The sequence below is a fragment of the Prunus persica genome, chromosome G7 (genome assembly GCF_000346465.2).
Source record: "Prunus persica cultivar Lovell chromosome G7, Prunus_persica_NCBIv2, whole genome shotgun sequence".
NCBI lineage: Eukaryota > Viridiplantae > Streptophyta > Magnoliopsida > Rosales > Rosaceae > Prunus > Prunus persica.
The window spans coordinates 14820708-14840342 of NC_034015.1; the positions used below are offsets into that span (position 1 = coordinate 14820708).

The following is a 19635-nucleotide window of genomic DNA, read 5'->3' on the forward strand; positions in this document are numbered from 1 at the left end:
AATCTTATAATTGATATGATACGAATCAAAACACGCAAGTTGATTCGGATTAACAATTGCTTAATATAAAACTAAAAAAATAGCGTGATAGGTGCTAACACAAATGCTAAATGAATTGTGTTAACATCAAATAAACATGTATCATGTGAATCTTTAATTATTAAACCGATGAATTTTTATTATTATTATTATTATTTTCTTCTGTTAGTTTGAATTAGTTTGGGTATAAGATGCATATTATTAAACTTCAAAATTAGGGTTGATTAGTACTAGACCAGTAGGAGAAAACCCCAAAAGAACACGAATCAAACACAGTTCGAGTCAATCCATGCATGTATTCAAATGGACACGCAAAGCTGCGTGGTTGTTTTGTGATCAAATTCCAAATGGAATTTGAATTGCATTCGTATAATTTGACACTACAATCACGTTAGACCACACAATGAATGTTTGGTTTTGTGTATTCAAAGATACCATCACATGTGAGTTATTGGAGGAAGGTCGATAACTTTCCTAGTCAACTACACGTGTCCATTAGTGGGGATTTATGTCTTAGTTGATTCACAAAGCCCATGTGGCAAGGGCCAGCTGGGTTGGAAGTTTCAAGCCTTATAGCCCAAGCAAAAATAGAATAACATTTTCGAAAGGCCCAAGTGGAAAGTGCGGACTGGGTCGGGAAAGAAAGAGCTCAATCCAGAACTATTAATATAAAAAGTACTTACGCTCATAAGCGTTTTTAATGTTATATATACATAACAAAGGTACAAGTTTCACAACTTCTATATGGCGGACGGATTTTATGCATGCCAATTAGTTCTTCGTCTAGTGACATTCAGTTTCTATTTTGTTAGACGACAAATTTTAATAAAATAAATAAAACAAAGTTTATTTAAAATATATGTAACGTGGTCGGCAATAACTTTTGTATATGTGCTCAAGCTATCCAAGAAACAGTCTAACAATTGGACGGCCAAGAAATCTAGGTACGTAGTATTATATTGGATCACATGATAGCCATGATATACAGAATACTAGCTTTTCTTGTTTGTTGGATTTTTTTTTTTTCATTTTTTTAAATATTTTGAAGACTGACACAGGAAAGGCCTAAACGATTAGTCAAAGGAGAGGTCACCTTTCTACATATATATATATATGTGTGTTTTTTCTTTTAAAAAGCATTACCAATAGGCCGTCCCAATTGTTAATTAGACCCTTTCTTGGTTTGCCTTGGCGCATTTACAGCAAATTAAGGTGAAACAATCCGCCCCAAGCCCAAGTATATTATATACATTCAACATTTATCATGAAGTAATCTTCTATTGTCAAGACAAGTGGTACCTGACAAACTCAGAAAATGAATCCGAATCATGCGTTCAATTTAATTTTTTAGATTCATAATTTGACAAGAAAATATTCATACAATTAATTACAATTGATATACATTCAACGGAACGCACGTATCAATGTGTTAATACATCCAAAGATGCAGTTCATGAACAAACAAAACAGTGGTTGCACAAACACTATACATATACGTACGTACCCTCTTGCACATATATGTCACTAAACCATCCATTTTAAAGAAGGATGTTATGGCAGTTACTGCCACCCACCATGAGATCCAGACCACATTTCTGTCTTCTCTTGCCAAAGTTGCTTGATTTGTCCGACTCATCATATATTCTTATACAATTATCACCTACATATATATATATATAGGTACAAAATTTTCTCATTCTATATACTTAAGAGTTTCAATATATATGCATGGCCCAGTTGCTCCAGTCAAAGCCAACATTAAAAGCCGGCCTTTTGTACTTTACACAATTGTCTTTGCTGAGATTCCTAGCTAGCTAGCTCTTCCTTCCTCTCACTTCTATTACTATCACCCCTTAACTTATCCAACAACTTTAGTGCATAGAGAGGGAAAGCAATGGAGGATGATGCTAAGAAGTTGGAAGAAGGCCGTCTTCATAACAAGGATGACTTGATCAGTGAGAGAGTGAATACAACATCTGATCACAATGGTCGTGGAGATGCCATTGACCATGATCATGAGGAGAAGAACAAAGCAGCGGTGGCGGCCGCGCCTCTGGAGGCGGACCAAATCAAAGGGGAGGAGCAACCAGTACTAGTGGTTAAGCAGAAAAGCAAGAGGGTTGCTACTTTGGATGCATTTAGAGGCCTCACCATAGTGGTATATATTCATGATCAACCGTTCCATTTTCACAGTCTAACAACATAACATATTATACACAGTGACTTTTCTTATGGTGTATGATTGCTTTGATCTTGCTAATTTGTACATGCATGCATGCATGCATATTGTGACAAGTAAGAGATCATGTGTATATGTGCATGCAGGTGATGATATTGGTAGATGATGCTGGAGGAGCATACGCACGTATTGACCATTCACCATGGAACGGATGCACATTGGCCGACTTTGTGATGCCCTTCTTCCTCTTCATTGTGGGGGTCGCCATAGCCCTTGCTCTCAAGGTTTAATACATTAATATACACTTCTCCTTTCAATGTTTCAATGTTTTTATATGTTGGATATATTATGTAACGCACGACATCTTAATCGGTTAATCCACAAGACAATAATCTTTCCCCAAAATTTTGTGTGTAGGTTTCTAACTTTGTGTGCCAATTTGATCACTTTATGATAAAATTTTGGTTTTGCAGAAAATTCCCAAGATCAATGATGCAATCAAGAAGATTATTTTAAGGACATTGAAGCTTATGTTTTGGGGAATCATTTTGCAAGGTACGTAATAGTCCTGTGTTAAGGAAGTAGCTTTCCTTGTCAAGAGGACAATAAACTTTGCTTAAACAATAACACATTGACTTCGCTTAGCTAAGGAGAATTAATAATGTGCCAAATTCAAATCTTCTTCCCTAAAAATATATATTGTTTGGCTCTGGTGTATGAACTCTCGCTCTCCCATGTAGTGCAGGAGGATACTCCCATGCGCCGGCTGATCTCTCTTATGGAGTTGACATGAAACAAATTCGATGGTTTGGCATCCTCCAGGTGTTTCCCCAAACCCTTTTTTCTTTTCTTTCACATTGATGAAACTCACAAGGGCTCACCTGACATTGTTTTTCTTTCTTGGATTGTATGTGTTGGTAAATGGTAAACAGAGAATAGCATTGGTTTACTTTGTTGTTGCTCTAATAGAGACACTCACCACCAAGTTTAGACCAACTGTCCTTGAGCCTGGCCACCTCTCTATTTTCACTGCATATAAATGGCAGTGGTAAGTAAACAGACTAAGGTCTTGAATTTCACTATCACATAAGCAAAGTTTAGCAAATTTATCCCAGTTTGAATTTTGTAACTTTGTTCAATGTGGATATCTAGTATTGATTTAAAGTACCATTCTGCAGGATTGGAGGGTTCCTCGCGTTCCTCATCTACATGATCACAACATTTTCATTATATGTTCCAGATTGGAGTTTCGTGGTAGACAACGATCATAGATCGAAAAAATACTTGGTATGTATGTTTGTTTGTTTAATGACTAAATGTAGGAAGTTTTCACTTCACCATGCCTTAATTTGTTTTCTGCTTTTTTCAGGTTAAGTGTGGGATGAGAGGACATCTAGGACCTGCTTGCAATGCAGTTGGATATGTGGATCGACAGGTCTGGGGCATAAACCATCTCTACACACAACCTGTTTGGAGACGCTTGAAGGTTTTAGCTCTTAATAGCTATATATGTTTGATGCAGTTGTATAATCAGAAAAACTATTTGTACCCATCTCTGCATTACATTAGCTTTACTCATATTTCAATTGTCGTGCCTTTAATGAGCGGGAAAAAAAAAACTGAGAGGGAGAATAATTGTTAAGCTTTTGTTGTTATTTTTGTGACAATTTTGTAGGCCTGCACTCTTAGTTCTCCGAGTGACGGTCCTCTTCGAGAGGGAGCTCCGAGTTGGTGCAGAGGTCCATTTGAACCAGAGGGCTTGCTGAGGTATGTTAATTACATAATTATAAGGAACAAAGATAAAACGTTAATCACTGTGCTAGAGACATGGATTTATTTGGTTCTTCTTCTTTCTCAGTTCCATTTCAGCTATCCTTAGCGGCACCATTGGCATCCATTATGGCCACGTTTTGATCCATTTCAAGGTTACCCATCTCTCTAAACTCACAGATTAGTGCACTTTTTAGTTATATTTGGAAATTCATTTAGGATGGTGAAGTTGGATTCTCATGCATGCAGGGTCACTCTGAGAGGCTCAAACAATGGGTTTCAATGGGGTTTATCTTGATTGTCATAGCCATCATTCTACATTTCACAGATGGTGATCTTCCTTGACCTTTTTGTGCCTAGTTCTTGGCTATCTTCATCTGCCTCAGATAATAAATCTTGAAGCAATCTATGTTCCAAAATTAAACTTCTTAATTTGTCAACTTGCTTGCAGCTATTCCCATCAATAAGCAACTCTACAGCTTCAGCTACGTTTGTTTCACAGCTGGTGCAGCCGGACTGGTTTTTTCTGGATTTTATTTACTGGTAAACAAGTTAAAACCTATCCGAGCTATCGCTTCTAGTTCAATTAAAGATTAATCCAGGGACAACTAATGACTATCATCTACATAAACAGATTGATGTTTGGGGCTACCGGACGCCGTTTTTGTTCCTAGAATGGATAGGAATGAATGCAATGCTAGTGTTTGTCATGGCAGCTCAGGGCATCTTTGCAGCATTTGTAAATGGATGGTATTATAAATCTCCAGACAATTCACTTGTAAGTATAATCAATCCCCTTTATCAAAATCATACTAAATTTTCCAGCTTTGATACAATTTGTCTGGAAATGTAATCTAATTTAGTGAAGGAACCAAACTGTTAACAGGTGCATTGGATCCAGGAACATGTTTTCATCAATGTATGGCACTCAGAGAGGCTGGGAACCCTCCTATATGTCATATTTGGTGAGATCTTATTCTGGGGAGTAGTTGCAGGCATCTTGCACAAATTCAGAATATACTGGAAGCTGTAGAAGCAGAAAAACAGAAGGCAACAAAGATTAAAAGAGGACCCAGCAATTGCTGTATTTGTGACATATCTTACTTTTACCCTTCATGGGTTCTTTTTCAGTGTGGATTTCTTTTGCTGTTTTAAGATTTTCTAGTGAATAGATTTTTCATGGGTTCTTTTGTTTTATTTGCCTATTATACAGAAAGTAGTGTATATGTACACAATTAGTGTTTCAATCTTTCTAGCTGAACCTATCTGCACCAGTGAAAGTTGGGGACTTTGTGACCTTAGAGGTTAGAGCCACCTTCTTTACCAGCAAAGGCCTTTCACCTTTTCATAAAGAGCATCAGAAAAAAAAATACTAGTAAATTGAAAGAAACAACCACAATAATAATGGCCACAACAAGACAACATGCATAAAATAAAACTTACAAGATCCAATGGTACTAGGAACCCTACCCTGTCTGTCCTGACCAAGATGTTCCAAATTTGATGGTGAAATATTTGAGTAAAAAGGGGTTAAAATCAGCCTAGAAAGGGACAAGTAAGTAATAGGGCAACCATGAAATATTGGAGCTTAAAAAAAAGCATCTAAAGGTAAAAAATCATAAATAAATAAAAGGCAATCTCAAAGTTCATGACAGAGACCTAATGTTACCAGCATTAACCTAATTAAGAAAGAACAATGATGATCTGGATTCTGGACCGTTGATATTTGTAGCAACAAGAAAATTACCTGTGTGATGATTGAAAGTCATTTTCAATCAGTACAGATTATTTGGCATGTTGGCTTCACCTTTGATTGACTTAAAGACCATGTAGAGAATATGTTTCCTGTGATGGAATATAATCTGCCGACAAAATAAATCTACTTATAATTTGATGTAAGCTGATTTTTTTATATATGCTGAGGCTAAAGACTTTGTCAGCTCTGATTAAAAAGGATGAAGACAGGACAGCCAAGAAAACCCATTCAACCCTTCTGAATAAAAATAAAGAACAATATTCTTGGGCACTCAAACTTGATCCAACTTGGGGTGCATCAAAAGAATCTGCTTTGAATCTCATTTTTTTTAATATCTGATCAAACTTGAGAGAGAGAGTTTTGGCAATGACAAATAGTTATTCTTTAATTTCTATTATAATTCAAAGTTCAGCCTACAGAGGTATGTACAACAAAAAAATAAAGATAGAGCCGCCTGGAAATGTTGAACTGCACAATTTGATCCAACTGACCAACCACATCCATCCATCACAAGAACTTACTTCTTCAACTATAATAGCACATGAAGGAAATGGCACCATATCTACTTGTTTACAACAATGTGCAAGTGCCATGAGAGCTGCACTCTCCTTTTCCATCTCACTACTGATTTCTTCTCATTCTTACTGTACAGAGTTAGTATGGACAAGCTGTAATATAGGATATGCAACCTGCTTCGCCTTTTAACGGCATATATCCCGTCAATTACATTTAGTGATGTGGTAATGGGGAGAATTCTGCTGTACAGAACAACGCGGGCATCCAAGAGGAACAACATTTGCATTTGTTATCACTCCCAACCCATCAACATCTTCCAAACTTGTTCTTCAATCTTGTTCCTCGGAACTGACAAGCCATCCCCTTCATCAATCAAGACTCTATAAACTTCCCATTCCCTATCTCCAATTAGATGCCGTCCAATCTTAGCCTGAAAAAAACAATCAGGAGAGCAGAAGTTACTTAGCCAGATAGAGAAAGGTAAACAAAGAAACAATTGGTGCAGAAAATAAATTCCATTAAGACAGTTCAAGATAGGAAAGCCTGTTTAGTAAGAACCATAAACCTTTGTTCCATTTGCTTATACATGTAACACATGAAGAAAACCAAATTGTAAAAGAGCATACAATTTTGTCTGCAATATTAATGTCCTTGGATCATACAAAGGAAAGCCAAAATATGCCTGTTTGGAAGTACAAAGTGAAGATCAGGAAGTACCGAAAAGACGCCAGTGTTCAGCATCTTGAAAGCAAGGGTGATATCATAAAAAACAAGAGGCCGGCCCTTGCCAGATAATTCCACAGGGTTTGCAACCAGCAGCTCTGTGTCTGGACCTCGGTTAACAATAGCTACTCTGAGAGGACGAAGCAGTTCCAGCTGCAAGCGGGATCTCAATGCATTCTGTTTGCTAGGGTCAACTATCTTCTTTCCATCAGTTTGCACGATGAACAAGTCAATCTCACAGTGTCTTCTTTGTTTTATAGAGAAGCGGCCATAAGAGATCTGGTTCATCATAGCATTCAGATATCATCATCAGAAAATTAGATATTGTAACCCCAGAAGATTCTGTTAACCCTCTTAAAATTTGATCAAAATTTTCCAATACCACATGTATGCATGCCAACCAAGCATGAAATGCCGCAAACAATAAGCAAATATGTCCCTTGGCTACTAATAATGCAAGAACTAACAACTCAGCCACATGGATACATAAACTAATCTTAACCCTCAAAAAAACCAAAGCAAGACTGAAACTTATTCTTTGTAATGGGCTTCCATGTCAAGAATGGAAAAGCATTCTAGAGGAAATTATAACTAAAAATCTTTTGAATGCATTTTAAATCTTCCGGAAAGAATGATGAGAACGGCAATTTTTCTTGAAAAAGAAAACAGCTCCTTTTCCTATGATGCATAGAGTACATGACATCCACTGACCACTCTTGCTTTCTTACAATATTTATTTGATGCAAATGTCACATTACTTATATATCTACCTGAATATTGTAATCCTTTAGCGTTCTCATTATATCATAAAGAAGACCCTTGTGGTCTTTGCAAATGATTTGGACCAGCGTGTGACCAGGACTCAGCGTGTTGTCCATAGTCACAGAAACACTTCTGGAGGTGAGTGATCCACTTGGGAGTTCAGCGGGCATTTCCAAATCAAACATGTCTTCGGTAATTGCAGATGGAAGAAATGAAGACCCCTGCGAACATGCAGTAATCTCAGGACCAACCATTTCAATTTCACAACTTATCATGGCATCTCCCGTGACTGCTTTTAAGTAGTCAGACACCTCCTCCTTTCTCTTATTTGTATGCAGAAGTTCCCTGATAAAGAAACAAATTCAGAGATTAAGTCACGTATAAAGAAGAATAAGTTTCCTAATAGAGCAACATGAGATGGTGCTGCTCCAATCTGCAAGTGCTGAAAGCATTGGAATGTTTGAATCATTCACATTTTGTATTTTTTTTGTGCAAAATATATGCCTATCAAACTTGTACTCATCTATGTCTTGCAGTCAATTAACTTGAAATTCAAATTGGGATTGTTTGCAGCCGCAAGGACCCCATAGAAATTACAAGGAAAAAGAAAACAGGAAACCAGAAAATCACCCAATATTATATTTAGGAGAATATATCAAGAAAATAGAACCTGGTGTCTGTGATGAAAAACAGGTCCATCACTTTCTCATCTGGCGTGGTGGATACCTTAACTTTCTTGATGGTCAGCTCGAGTTCACAGAGAACCCCTGTCACATCTGCACAAAAACCAAAAGTACGTAAGGCACCAATTAATAACCTTCAATTTGATGATCTTTTAGAAAGATTAGAAATAAAATGAAGAACAAAGCTCCTCATTCATATCAACTACCAACAACTTAGAAAATTTAAGAAACATGCAGATACAAAAACAGAAATTTACCATGTAAGAGCCCTCTTCGATCATAACAACAGAACTTGAGAAGGAACACATCAGGAGGCTTTGGTGGCTGCAATTCAGACCGGTAAAAGGAAATCCCAGAAGCTGAGGAACAAGAAGGACAGGTCCCCACTAGCCTCTTCTTCAACAAACCCCATCTTGTCTCTGGACTCCCAATAACCCAAAACACTATGTAGCACCATTTCCCATCCGTTGATACATCTTCAAAACACAAACAGAAAAAGAAAAAAAAAGCAAACACTTTCAGCTTCAAGTACCCATTTTTCTGTTAGGTTCACAAAATCTTATCAAAACCCAAAACACCCGAAATTTGTTTCACAAATTCACTGGAAAATCTCACTTACCCATGTCTGGTTTAGCAAAATATAAGGCAATTCTCACACACCCATCACTTGGTTTTAAGAAAATCTAAATAAATTTAAATTTTTTTTTAGAAAGAGCCTAATCAAAACGGTTTGGTTGCTGAGGAAAGCAGAGGAAAGGAAAAAGACACAAAAATTGAAACTTTTAGCTCAACCAAAGCATTCAAATTTCTCATCCTTTCTCTCTCTGCATATTCTCAGCAACAAAACAGAAGATGAATTAATTGTAATAAGCATGCAAAAGCAGTAACATCCCATTTTAGCTGACCTCCTCTGACAATGCTAAGACCAAAGCAGAGAATGATGCGGCACAAGTCACAACCCAAGCCAGTCTTGTCAGGACAATTTATTGTAATCACACTTGGGTCTCCCTCTTTCTCTGCCTGCGTTATGATCACTACATCATCATGTAGAATACCCATGTCTTCTTCTTCTTCTTCTTGCTCTTCTTCCTGCTTTAGTTGTTGAACAAGGAGATGTGTAATTTTTTGGAGCAATATTCTTTGCTTTTGTGAGAGGAGTTCACTTGTTTGTGAGCCTGTTGGTTTGAGCAAGGAGCACAGTGGAGACGCATAAAAAGCAGAAGATGAACAGAGAGAGAGTTGAGGCTTTTCCTCTCACTTCTCACCTTCTGCTTCACTTGTTCTTCTTGTTGTCGTTGTTTTCTTGTCTTTTTTATTTTTTATTTTTTATCTCTCTCGTGTTTTTGTAGGTCTTGTGAATCTCACCACGATATATACTGGTTTCCGGAGGAGGGTACTCATGGACGGGTTGGCGGGTTAGAAGCTCCACCCGTTGTTGCCCACATCACAAAGTTCATCTTTAACCTTTTTTTTATTCCTTTAAAAATATGCTCATATTTATTTAAATTTTTTTATTTTCTATTCAGTCTAAAATTAATTACTTTGGTTATTTGGGCTCTTTATATTGTCCAAAAATTATTGTATTATTATTATTATTATTATTTTAGATATATGAGAGGACTAAATGTCCAAATAATTTTAAGAAAAATATTGCTAGGACAACTTCTAAGGTACTTACCATAACTATCTTCAACAATAAGGATAGGAAAACCCAACACAATCAAACTCAAACTTATTTTCACTTTACAGCATTATAAAACACATGAATTAAAGATTTACTCTGTACAATATTAAGTCTATTAGTTTAATGGTATTTCATTTTCATTTTATTCGAAGAGGTACATATTAGATTTCAAATCTCATAAATTACAATCGCTTCTTTACTTGTTGCATAAAACTTATACACACTAATAAAATATATGTAACTCAAAAGAAATTTTTGAGAATAATAAAGAAAACAAAGATAGTAGGGGCACTTAAGTAACATTTGGACAAGTAATTTCAAAGGAACAAATTTTTTGAATATTTGGAATGCACTCAAATTTGCATGCCAACTCAAAAGATGAGGAATTGTTTCTTTTTCTTTTTTCCAAGTTGGTGTTCTTAAACACCCTTTTAAAAAAATTGGAATTGCATTGCCAACTTGGTGCCACTGCAGCTCATCTGAAACGTAAGCAATCAACAGCAATATGAGGTGGCATCGACACGGTTCAATATCATTGGACCTTGTTGAACTGAGACAGGTCGGCCTAGCCACCTGAAACTCCATCAACTCATTTACGGAGAACGTGGAACAAATATCATCTCGCGTGGCGATAAATTGGCATGCAAGTAACAGTGTAACACCAGCCACCGCTCGTGACTTGACTCGGGTAAAGTGCCGATGCCACACGCGCACATACGGAGCGTCAGCCGCCATCACGTGCCTTATTTTTTGGTTGATGCGGTCCCCTCACGTGCTTATCTTAGCGGATGCTTCAAGAAAACTTCCTTTGTCAATTCCCGCTATCTTTCCCCGCTTGGTAATTTTAATCAGTTCCACCTAATCATCTTCGTTTTTAAAAAAAAGTGCTCTTTATCCACCTCCAAGAATAAGGAGTTCATTTTTTCTGAGTAGAGAGAAATGATTCTTAGTATCTTTTTATAATTAAATATTACTTTGTTTAATGTTTATTTTAAAATATTAATTAATATTAACTAATTTTTTTTAATAGAGATGGACTATTAAAAAAAATTCTTGTATTTATGACTCTCTAAATTAAAGAATATGATTAAAGTTTAAAATTTATAAACAGCTCCTAAAATATATATATATATATATATATATTTAACTAAATTTTAACTAAAAAATAAATAGCATAATTATAGATGCTTTAATTAGTGTTTCATCTATCAGATGTAATTTGCTTTATTTATTAGTTTTCTGATTACCTTTTTGAGGAAATTTTTGTAGCTTTTTAATTAATGAAGTTAGTATCTTTCTATTGCATATAGTGATAAGACGAGAATCCAAGTCTTGTTCTAGACTCATAAATTCCACAAAGTTGTTTGTGATTAATAAGTGTCCTAGTGAGTATGAAGAATTATAGAGGGTTGTTTGAAATGAGTATCATAATATGAATCTAGCAATCAACGAATCATGATCATCGATACATCCTTAAACAATTGTAGTTCAAAAACCTATTAAAGGAGAAATATGGAGTTATTACTCTAACATCTCCTGAGGTTTTCGACTTTTTCTTAAAACTCCTTAAGGTTTTAGAAATTATGCAAACACTCCCTGAAGTTTTAAATTATTTTCACAAAACTCTTTTTCATTGATTTTTCATCTAAAGATTGATGATTTTATAATATAAAAATTCTGCAAATGACAAAGTTGGCTTTCGAGATTAGATTGCATATATTTCATTGTGGTTAATTTTGTCATTTGTATAAATTTATAAATAAAATCATCATTTCTTAAAAGGAGTGTAAGAGTGAGTGAACCGTTGAATTTATATCCAACGGTGAGTGACCACAAATCTCTTGGACCCCTGTAGTCCAAGAGATCCGAAGATCAGCAGTTCAACCTGTTGATCTTGGACCACAGGAGTCCAAGAGATTGTGGTCACCCACCGTTGGATATTAATCTAATGGTTCAAAAAAGTTTCTTAAAAGCATGGCTAACGTACTAAGCTCTCATGGCTAACGTACTAAGCTCTCATGTTTCACGTACTAAGCTCTCATGTTTGAACATGACTGTTAACAAAAGAGAGTTTTGTGAAACAAACTAAAACTTCAATGAGTGTTTGTGTAATTTTTTAGACCGGATGAATATTTATAAAAACACAAGAAACGTCAAAGAATATTAATATAAATAACTTATATATGGACCGCATCACTGGGCACCATCTAGTTATTTAAATAAGAAAATATGTAAAAGTTTGAATTTTTTTTTAATAATGAAAAAAGAAAAAATATTTAAATACCTTTTAAATAAAAAGTGAACTTTACATAGAAATGCCTTGAACTTGGAAAAGAAAATGGTGACACCTCCTGAGTAAAGGAGTGAGGTCAGGTGCACCATGTCATCAATCTTGGTAGATAATAATAATTTGATTAGTAAATAAATGGACGGCCAAGATGGGCTTGAATCTTTCTAAAGTGCTTGCGCATTGAAAATACCAAAAGAGCATTGTGAAAAATATCCCTATTCTAATTGAGTTGCACAGAAATTGCATTGATATTGTAGTGCGCACATGGTAGGTATCGGAATCTTTTTGCCATAGATTATTTCTAATTAAATTTTCCCCTTGGTAGGTAGAGTAATTTTATCAAACCAACCCAACTCAAGGCATCATCTATCTCTAAGGATGAATCAAAAATTTATTAACGAGTGGACTAACTAAAATTATTAGTTTAAAATTTTAATAATAATTTTTTTTTATACTTATAATTATTATTGTCTTTCTAGATATAAAAATACACATTAAATCATGTAAACTATGCTAGTTCCTCGAGTACAAAGTTAAATGCTAAATTCCCATAAGCTTTACAATAAAACAAATACAAATTAAATGCAATTAAAAAATACAAATTATCAAAATAAAAATATGTTCAGCAATATAATTGAAAGTGTACATGTTTTCATGTATATTTTTATTGATGCCTTGCAATTAAATTCATAAAGAATTAGACTTTAATAGGTCAATATATACTTGACTATATTTAAAACAAGTGAAATATATAAGTTTGATTTATTTTATCCTCAAAAACCTAGTTCCACCCAATCTCACACAAATAAATAATCGTTAATCGTAAATTTATGTGCGTCTAACACGACTGGTTTAAACGTTTTTCAATCCATTAAAAAGTATGAATTTGCTTGCAAGTATGTTGGAATGGTAGGAGATGAGAAGATAGTTAGTTTAGCTATCATTACCAACACAACACACTAAATCCTGAAAAAGATGGTTTTCTTACCCTACAATCCATTGAATTAAGCTTTGATAAACTATATATCTATATCGACGTGAACATGGTTGAAAAGACTCCCTAACTTATACTCCCATGGAGATCCCATGGAGATAGAGATCTTCTAGTACTCCAAAAATAGCCCTGTGTGTCGCAGATAAAGGCTACAAAGCCGACGGTGGCCAAGTATCCCACGTTACATGCCTCAAATTGGACTATCTTGCATCGTACGTAGTCAATACAACCATCATTAGAAAAATATTTTCTTACAATAATTAACTAGCGCGGGAGATAAAGACTTAAAAGTCTTTAATCACGTGAAAGAGACCAGTAGTTCTTCCCTTGGCCTTGGTTTTGGGTTTTACAATAAAGTCATTGTTGGTGTTGTTGATAGCTAATTGGCACTTGTCCTCTTTAGGAGAGGAGATGGAGACAACCCAACCAGTGGCTCTGTGGGAGGTTGCTTTCTTCTGAGCAGTGAGCCCTCACTTTTGGCATGTTCATCTACTTATGGCTCAGTGATTCATAGACTGCGTCGTGGTATTTTCCTATGTTGGCTAAGCATATCTAGGATCTTGAACTTGAGATATCTCCCCCACCTATGTGTTTATGGCTAAGTGGATCACAATCAAGTGATATGATTGCATCCGTGACTAGTTTCCATAACCTAGCGGCCGTTAACATAGTTGAAACTGTCTAAAATGATTGGTAATTTTTAGTTGTTGATGCATCAATTGTGTAGGGTTAATTATAGTTGACTCCCAAGTTATCTATGCGAGCGTGGATGATTACTCCAAACACTGTTAATTTCAATTTATATAAATTGAAATCATTAAAGAGTTGCAATACGAATCAAACACTCGTGTGTATGTCTCTCAATCGTTAATGTATGAATCATTTACAATTACTTAATAGTTGATACATGAGTCACCGTGTGCGCGTTAATAATTCATAAATTTAATAGTTAAACAAGTATATTTGTATTGGATACAAGTTGTAATATAGAATTAGCAGTGGGGCTTGTTGTTGTGGTATGAACACACTTCACTTTCGGCAATTTAAGTGGGGTACTGCTCAATTTTGGAAAATTGAGGAAGATTCAATGCTCCAAGTTATGTTTATTCGCATATTAGGGTTTAATATGTTATATTGGATATTGATGACGGGAAAGATCCTGGTTGAAAAAATTGTCCAGTGGCCGGTTGCGTTGTCGGGAGGCATGCGTGAGTCCTGACCTAACCATGCAGGTCTCAGATAATGACTTGTACAAGTGTGTGCCCGGGGGTGGCTAGCTTTAGCCTCTGGCATTCTAGTTTAGCCATCCAATTTTATTAATAGTATGAGGAAGTAGTTTCCATCAAAGACATGACATTAAAAAATTTAAATAAAAAAAAAGCATTCTAGATCATATATTTATTTTAAATAAAATCCATGTCCATTTTTGTTAGAGATCATATCTGATTGAAACTGCTTTATAAGGAAGCATTTCTGCATATACAAGTGATTTTGCTAGAACCGTTGGAACAAGCAATATTGAAGTTCTTATTAAAAATTTAAGTGTTATCTGACAAAGTACTTGGAAGTGTTTTCTGAAAACATTTGTATGATTCATAAGCACTTGTAAGTTTTTATGTCAAACTTTTTTAAAAATACTTTTCATTATCAGAAAGCACTTTTAACTCTTCTAAAAATCATTCCGAATTTTTCCTAGTGTGTTTTTCAATGTAACACAAATTAAGCACAAACATATCACATGAGTATAATTAGTGGTGTGGGAAAATAATGAAAAGCAAGTCGAGAGAGTTGAGTCAAATTGTGGATGTGAAGAGGTTAAGGCCTGACGTAATCAAAGGGGTAGAAAACTATAACTAGGAGAACTTTAAAGATAGTGGGTGGAGGAGGATTCCTTAAGAAGAAGATGCAAGGAGATGCTGTAGGGAGAGAAGAGAATAAAAGATTGGAGCGGCTGAGAGGACATGGCACAAAACAAAACAAGTGGGCATGGCTTTGTATAGTGACATAATACTCTCTCTCCTTTTTTTTTTTTTTTTTTTTTTTTTAAGGAGAGAGGGTCGTATTAGGTTGAAAAGCTATGCTTTACTTCCTTGGTGTTACTACCTTATTGGAGTTATTGGCTATAAATAATTCTGAATCCGTTTGTTTTATTTTCTTTTTGCATTAGTGAATTATGCCAGTTGGTCAGGGGAGTGAGTCCGTTCCTTTGCACTCAAGTTCGAGTTTTTCTTCCCGTAAATTAAATCAATTTATCTAAACCGGCCAACTCAAGTTCAAGTCAAGACTGTTAATTAGTTGGGATCAGAAACCAAATTTAATCCAACCAAACTAAAAGATGCTGAACTGAAACCTGACATGTGAGTTACTTTTTTAATTCAGATTTTCTATTTGGTCAGACTTGTTTTAATTCAGATTAACGTGCATGCTCAACACATTCGCACAAATAATTTAACATTTGTTTTTTTGGTACAAACGAGAGCCAAGTGGGAGATAATATAACTGTTTTATGCATTTCCTTGCTTAGGACATCCTATATAGAAGGTCCATATCATGAACAGTACTTTGCCTTGGTTAAGTTTCCTTATTTTTTTAGGGTGAACTTGGTTAAGTTTCCTTATTTTTTTAGGGTGAACTTGGTTAAGTTTCTTTGCACATGCTAGAACATGCATCTTTCACATGATGCATCATTACCTGCTACTTCTCACACATGGCTTTCTTCTTCCCTCTATTTCTTCTGGTCAAAGCTCTTCAATAAGTAAATGACATTCTTTTCCCTTCCCACAAGTAACCAAGTCAAGACTGACCTAATCAATGAATAAACCCACCCCACATTCAAAATTCACCATCAAGACTGGGCCATAAATCTTTGGTTTTCCTTGGCAGGCAAGCAAGTAAGAAAGAATCACACCAAACCCAAGCAAAACCCTAAAGAATTTTTAACAGCTGTGGCTAAACACTTGGGCTTCAACTGAACCATCCATGGATCCCATTGGCCAATGCTTGACTGTCCCTTAAACTACTTTACAGCAAAGTCATCTCCATTTTCTAACACTCTCAGCTGCCCACCTACCCACTTAAATAAAAATATATTCCCAACTTCTCAATATTTTTTTATATAATATATTTAATTTTTACAACATTGGAGAATGACCCATGAACCCCAACGGTGTTCCATGTCTGCTGGATCAAATCAAGAAGCTTATATAAGTTATTGTAATTAATCATTGTAAATGTCCATGTCGTTTTCAATCGGACGGTGGTCCTGATTCCGGCTGATCTGTCGTGCACTGGCTCTAAGGATCTCCGTAGATTCGTTGCTGTAGATTCCTCAAGTCAATGGAGGGGAAAACAAGAACTTAAATTCGATCAAAGGTCCGCAGAGTTTTTTATGTAATTAAGATGGGGGCAGAGCAGATAATATATGTTACTTAGTTGCGCAAAGGTCGTGAATTTTCCTGTGTCTTTCAGCGACTATTCATATACTATTTTTAAGGTTGGAGAAGATTTTGGAGTTTATAATATTACATCGCTATCTACAGTTTCATTTGTTAATGCCATTTTGTCCAATATTTCTAAGTCGTACCAATAAAATACTGCATGAGCCCCAAAGCCCAAATAGGAGCCCAAGGCCCAAAAGCCTAAATACAGTCGAGTCATTTTATAGCGAGCGCCTTATATATGGCACTTAGGTGAAGTTATCTCTTAACCGTTGAGTCATACTAATCACCAATTTGATTCAACGGCTAACTAATTTGATCCAACAGTTAAGAGATATGACCTCACCTAAAGGCCATATATAAGGCCCTCACTATAGAATTCTTGAAATAGTGTTACAATTGAGAGATAGGGCCTTACTTTGGGCTATATAATTATCCAAGACGAATCAGACAGGTTTTATGAGTACTTCACCATTTCTCATTGTATAATCAACTGAGGACAACAATTGCCAATGTACTTTTGACGGAAGTAAAGGTGTTCAAACAAGAAAGCTTCCGACTAAATTTTTAAGGACGTGGTTGAAACCAACTACATATTTTACAGCATCATATCCGTGTCACCCCAGCTGACGAAGGAAGATGTTTTTTGAATAAAAAGAAAATAGCGAGAGAGAGTGAGAGAGAGCCTTAAGCTTATACATATGTAAGGTTCATGCCTACAACGCCAGAAAAGTCGAGGGTCATTCTTGCTTCAAACCTACAGCTCCAACAAATTCGGGAACAGAGTCTGGTTGCGCAAGTTCAGCTTTTTCATTTACCTGAAATAAACGGAAATGAAAATTTAGCAACACTCAAAGCAGCCTTGAAAATATTAAAGCAATCATAGCAACCGACGATGCAAGAAAAATATCAGCAGCAGCAGTACAGGGTCAATAATGGATGGTGTTCCTGTAGTGAGGCCAGCTCTGCTGAGCATGGCACACGTAATGATTGTACCAGCCAGCAATGAGTGGTGTCGGAGCAACAATTACATTTCAAAATGTTTAGTTTTCTGTAAATTTCATAACTAAGAAGGAATCAAGCACAAAGAATAACCAGAAAAGAGTAATGCATTCACAGATTAATAATGCAAACAATCAAATCAAAATTAGTTAGATAATATGAGCTCTCATTAGGTTACAGATATTCTAACACAGCTGGAAACAAGTAACTCCCTCTTAAAACGAAGAAGGCAAATGAATGTCTATAAATCAACATGCAACTGATTGGGATTCCAACAACTATATTCATTTCAGTAGTAAATGAGCAACTTCAAATTTCTTTTTCTCTTTAGCTGCAGGAGGGAATTTCTTTTCTTGAAATGTTAATTTTACACATTATCCATACCTCCCTTCACTCCCACTAGCTCTCATTAAATTATATCTCTTTTCTTTCAACTGGATAAAGATCTCACCATTACCTCAAATCCCTAAAAAACAGAGTAATAAACTGTAATCTACCAACACATAGAAAACAAATACGAACTAAGATCTTAGTACCTGAAGAGCTACATATCATTTTCCTGCACAACTCATATACCAACCATCGATATATATACTTCGTCTGACTAGAAGGGGCAATAGGCAAGGTCAATTAATTATTGAATTCCTTGTCACAGAGAAACATAACCCAGCAGGTATGAATCCGAAGTAATTAACACCCTAAATAATCTCAAAATTAAGCAAACTTCATTGTCACCAGTTCTCCACTACTTTTCTTGGGGCAACATTTATCCATAAAAAGATTAAGTTATTCATCACATATGGAGCTACCATTATCACGGTCCTCGTATTTATATGAGATGGCATTATGTGCTGAGTGATTGACTTACACAAACCAAGAACAGGGTAAAAACAATGGATGAATAGGACCAAACCCAGTTTCAATCCACCTGAACTAATATAGTGGACTGCAACCAACGCAGCAGTTATGTTTGATATGGCATTTTATTTCTGTTTGTTTTTTCAAGTATAGGATGAAAGGCTGCTACAAGTGGATATCTCAAAATGTAAAAAATCACCATTAAACCATTCTACACAACAAAACAATAACATAAATTGCATATAACTAGTGTTCTAGAAATCCTGCATCCCATTCAGTACCACATCAATCTATTGAAGAAAACCCAACAAACATCCAAATTGAACAGATTATAACTGTGGGTCAATCAAAGCAGGTAAAAAATATAAACATTTATACTTTTTCAACAACAAAAAAAAAAAACTGAAGAGAACTGAAAATTCGTCTCACTTTGCTGTCCTGTTTAGCTACAGGCTTGTAAGGACATGCCGGAGGAGCTATTTCTGGCTTTCTGTACTCCCACCCGAGAAGCCTATAAATTTTTCCCTGAAAACGAACACAAAATTCAACTTCTGATTAAAAATCACCATAATTTGGACAATTCGATGGTAACCCAAATCAATTTCAATCCTGTTCGGTGACCTAAATTTCTCGGCAACCAAACAGGGCCTGATGAAATTACCACGATGTAGTAGAAGAGAAGGGGCAAAAAATTGACTATTGGGACGAGGAAAAGTGGTAAGAGACACGCCACGCAAACCTAATGAAAGAGGAAAACAGAATTAGAAGTGAAAATTAAATGGAATTTGGATGAGGATTTGAGATAAATTTTACCATCTTCAAACGCGATTTTGATCGAACGGTTCTTCTTCTTGTTGTGATTTATGTTCGTCGTTGTTTACAGAGTTAGGGGATTTCCAGCCAGCTCTCGTATCGTAATTTAGTAAATGAAATTTAAATTTT

The 19635-nt window shown here is 35.7% G+C and overlaps 3 protein-coding genes across 3 annotated transcripts; 1 reads left to right on the forward strand and 2 right to left on the reverse strand.

Moving 5' to 3' along the window:
• LOC18771614 (heparan-alpha-glucosaminide N-acetyltransferase) lies at positions 1934–5135 on the forward strand. Its single transcript, XM_007203886.2, has 13 exons — positions 1934–2197; positions 2365–2502; positions 2692–2773; positions 2964–3040; positions 3151–3266; positions 3397–3505; positions 3588–3704; positions 3894–3985; positions 4077–4143; positions 4238–4319; positions 4440–4531; positions 4623–4766; positions 4875–5135. Exons 1-13 carry the CDS (start codon positions 1934–1936, stop codon positions 5019–5021), a joined length of 1527 nt encoding a protein of 508 aa, XP_007203948.1. The 3' UTR covers positions 5022–5135.
• LOC18770976 (ACT domain-containing protein ACR10) lies at positions 6103–9950 on the reverse strand. Its single transcript, XM_007202174.2, has 6 exons — positions 9334–9950; positions 8686–8904; positions 8416–8521; positions 7754–8090; positions 6978–7262; positions 6103–6690 (listed from the first exon to the last, which is right to left on the reverse strand). Exons 1-6 carry the CDS (start codon positions 9485–9487, stop codon positions 6553–6555), a joined length of 1239 nt encoding a protein of 412 aa, XP_007202236.2. The 5' UTR covers positions 9488–9950; the 3' UTR covers positions 6103–6552.
• LOC18770614 lies at positions 17285–19631 on the reverse strand. The gene is made up of 4 exons (XM_007202749.2): positions 19507–19631; positions 19355–19432; positions 19123–19218; positions 17285–17651 (listed from the first exon to the last, which is right to left on the reverse strand). The coding sequence occupies exons 1-4, from the start codon at positions 19507–19509 to the stop codon at positions 17574–17576; spliced, it is 255 nt and encodes an 84-aa protein (XP_007202811.1). The 5' UTR covers positions 19510–19631; the 3' UTR covers positions 17285–17573.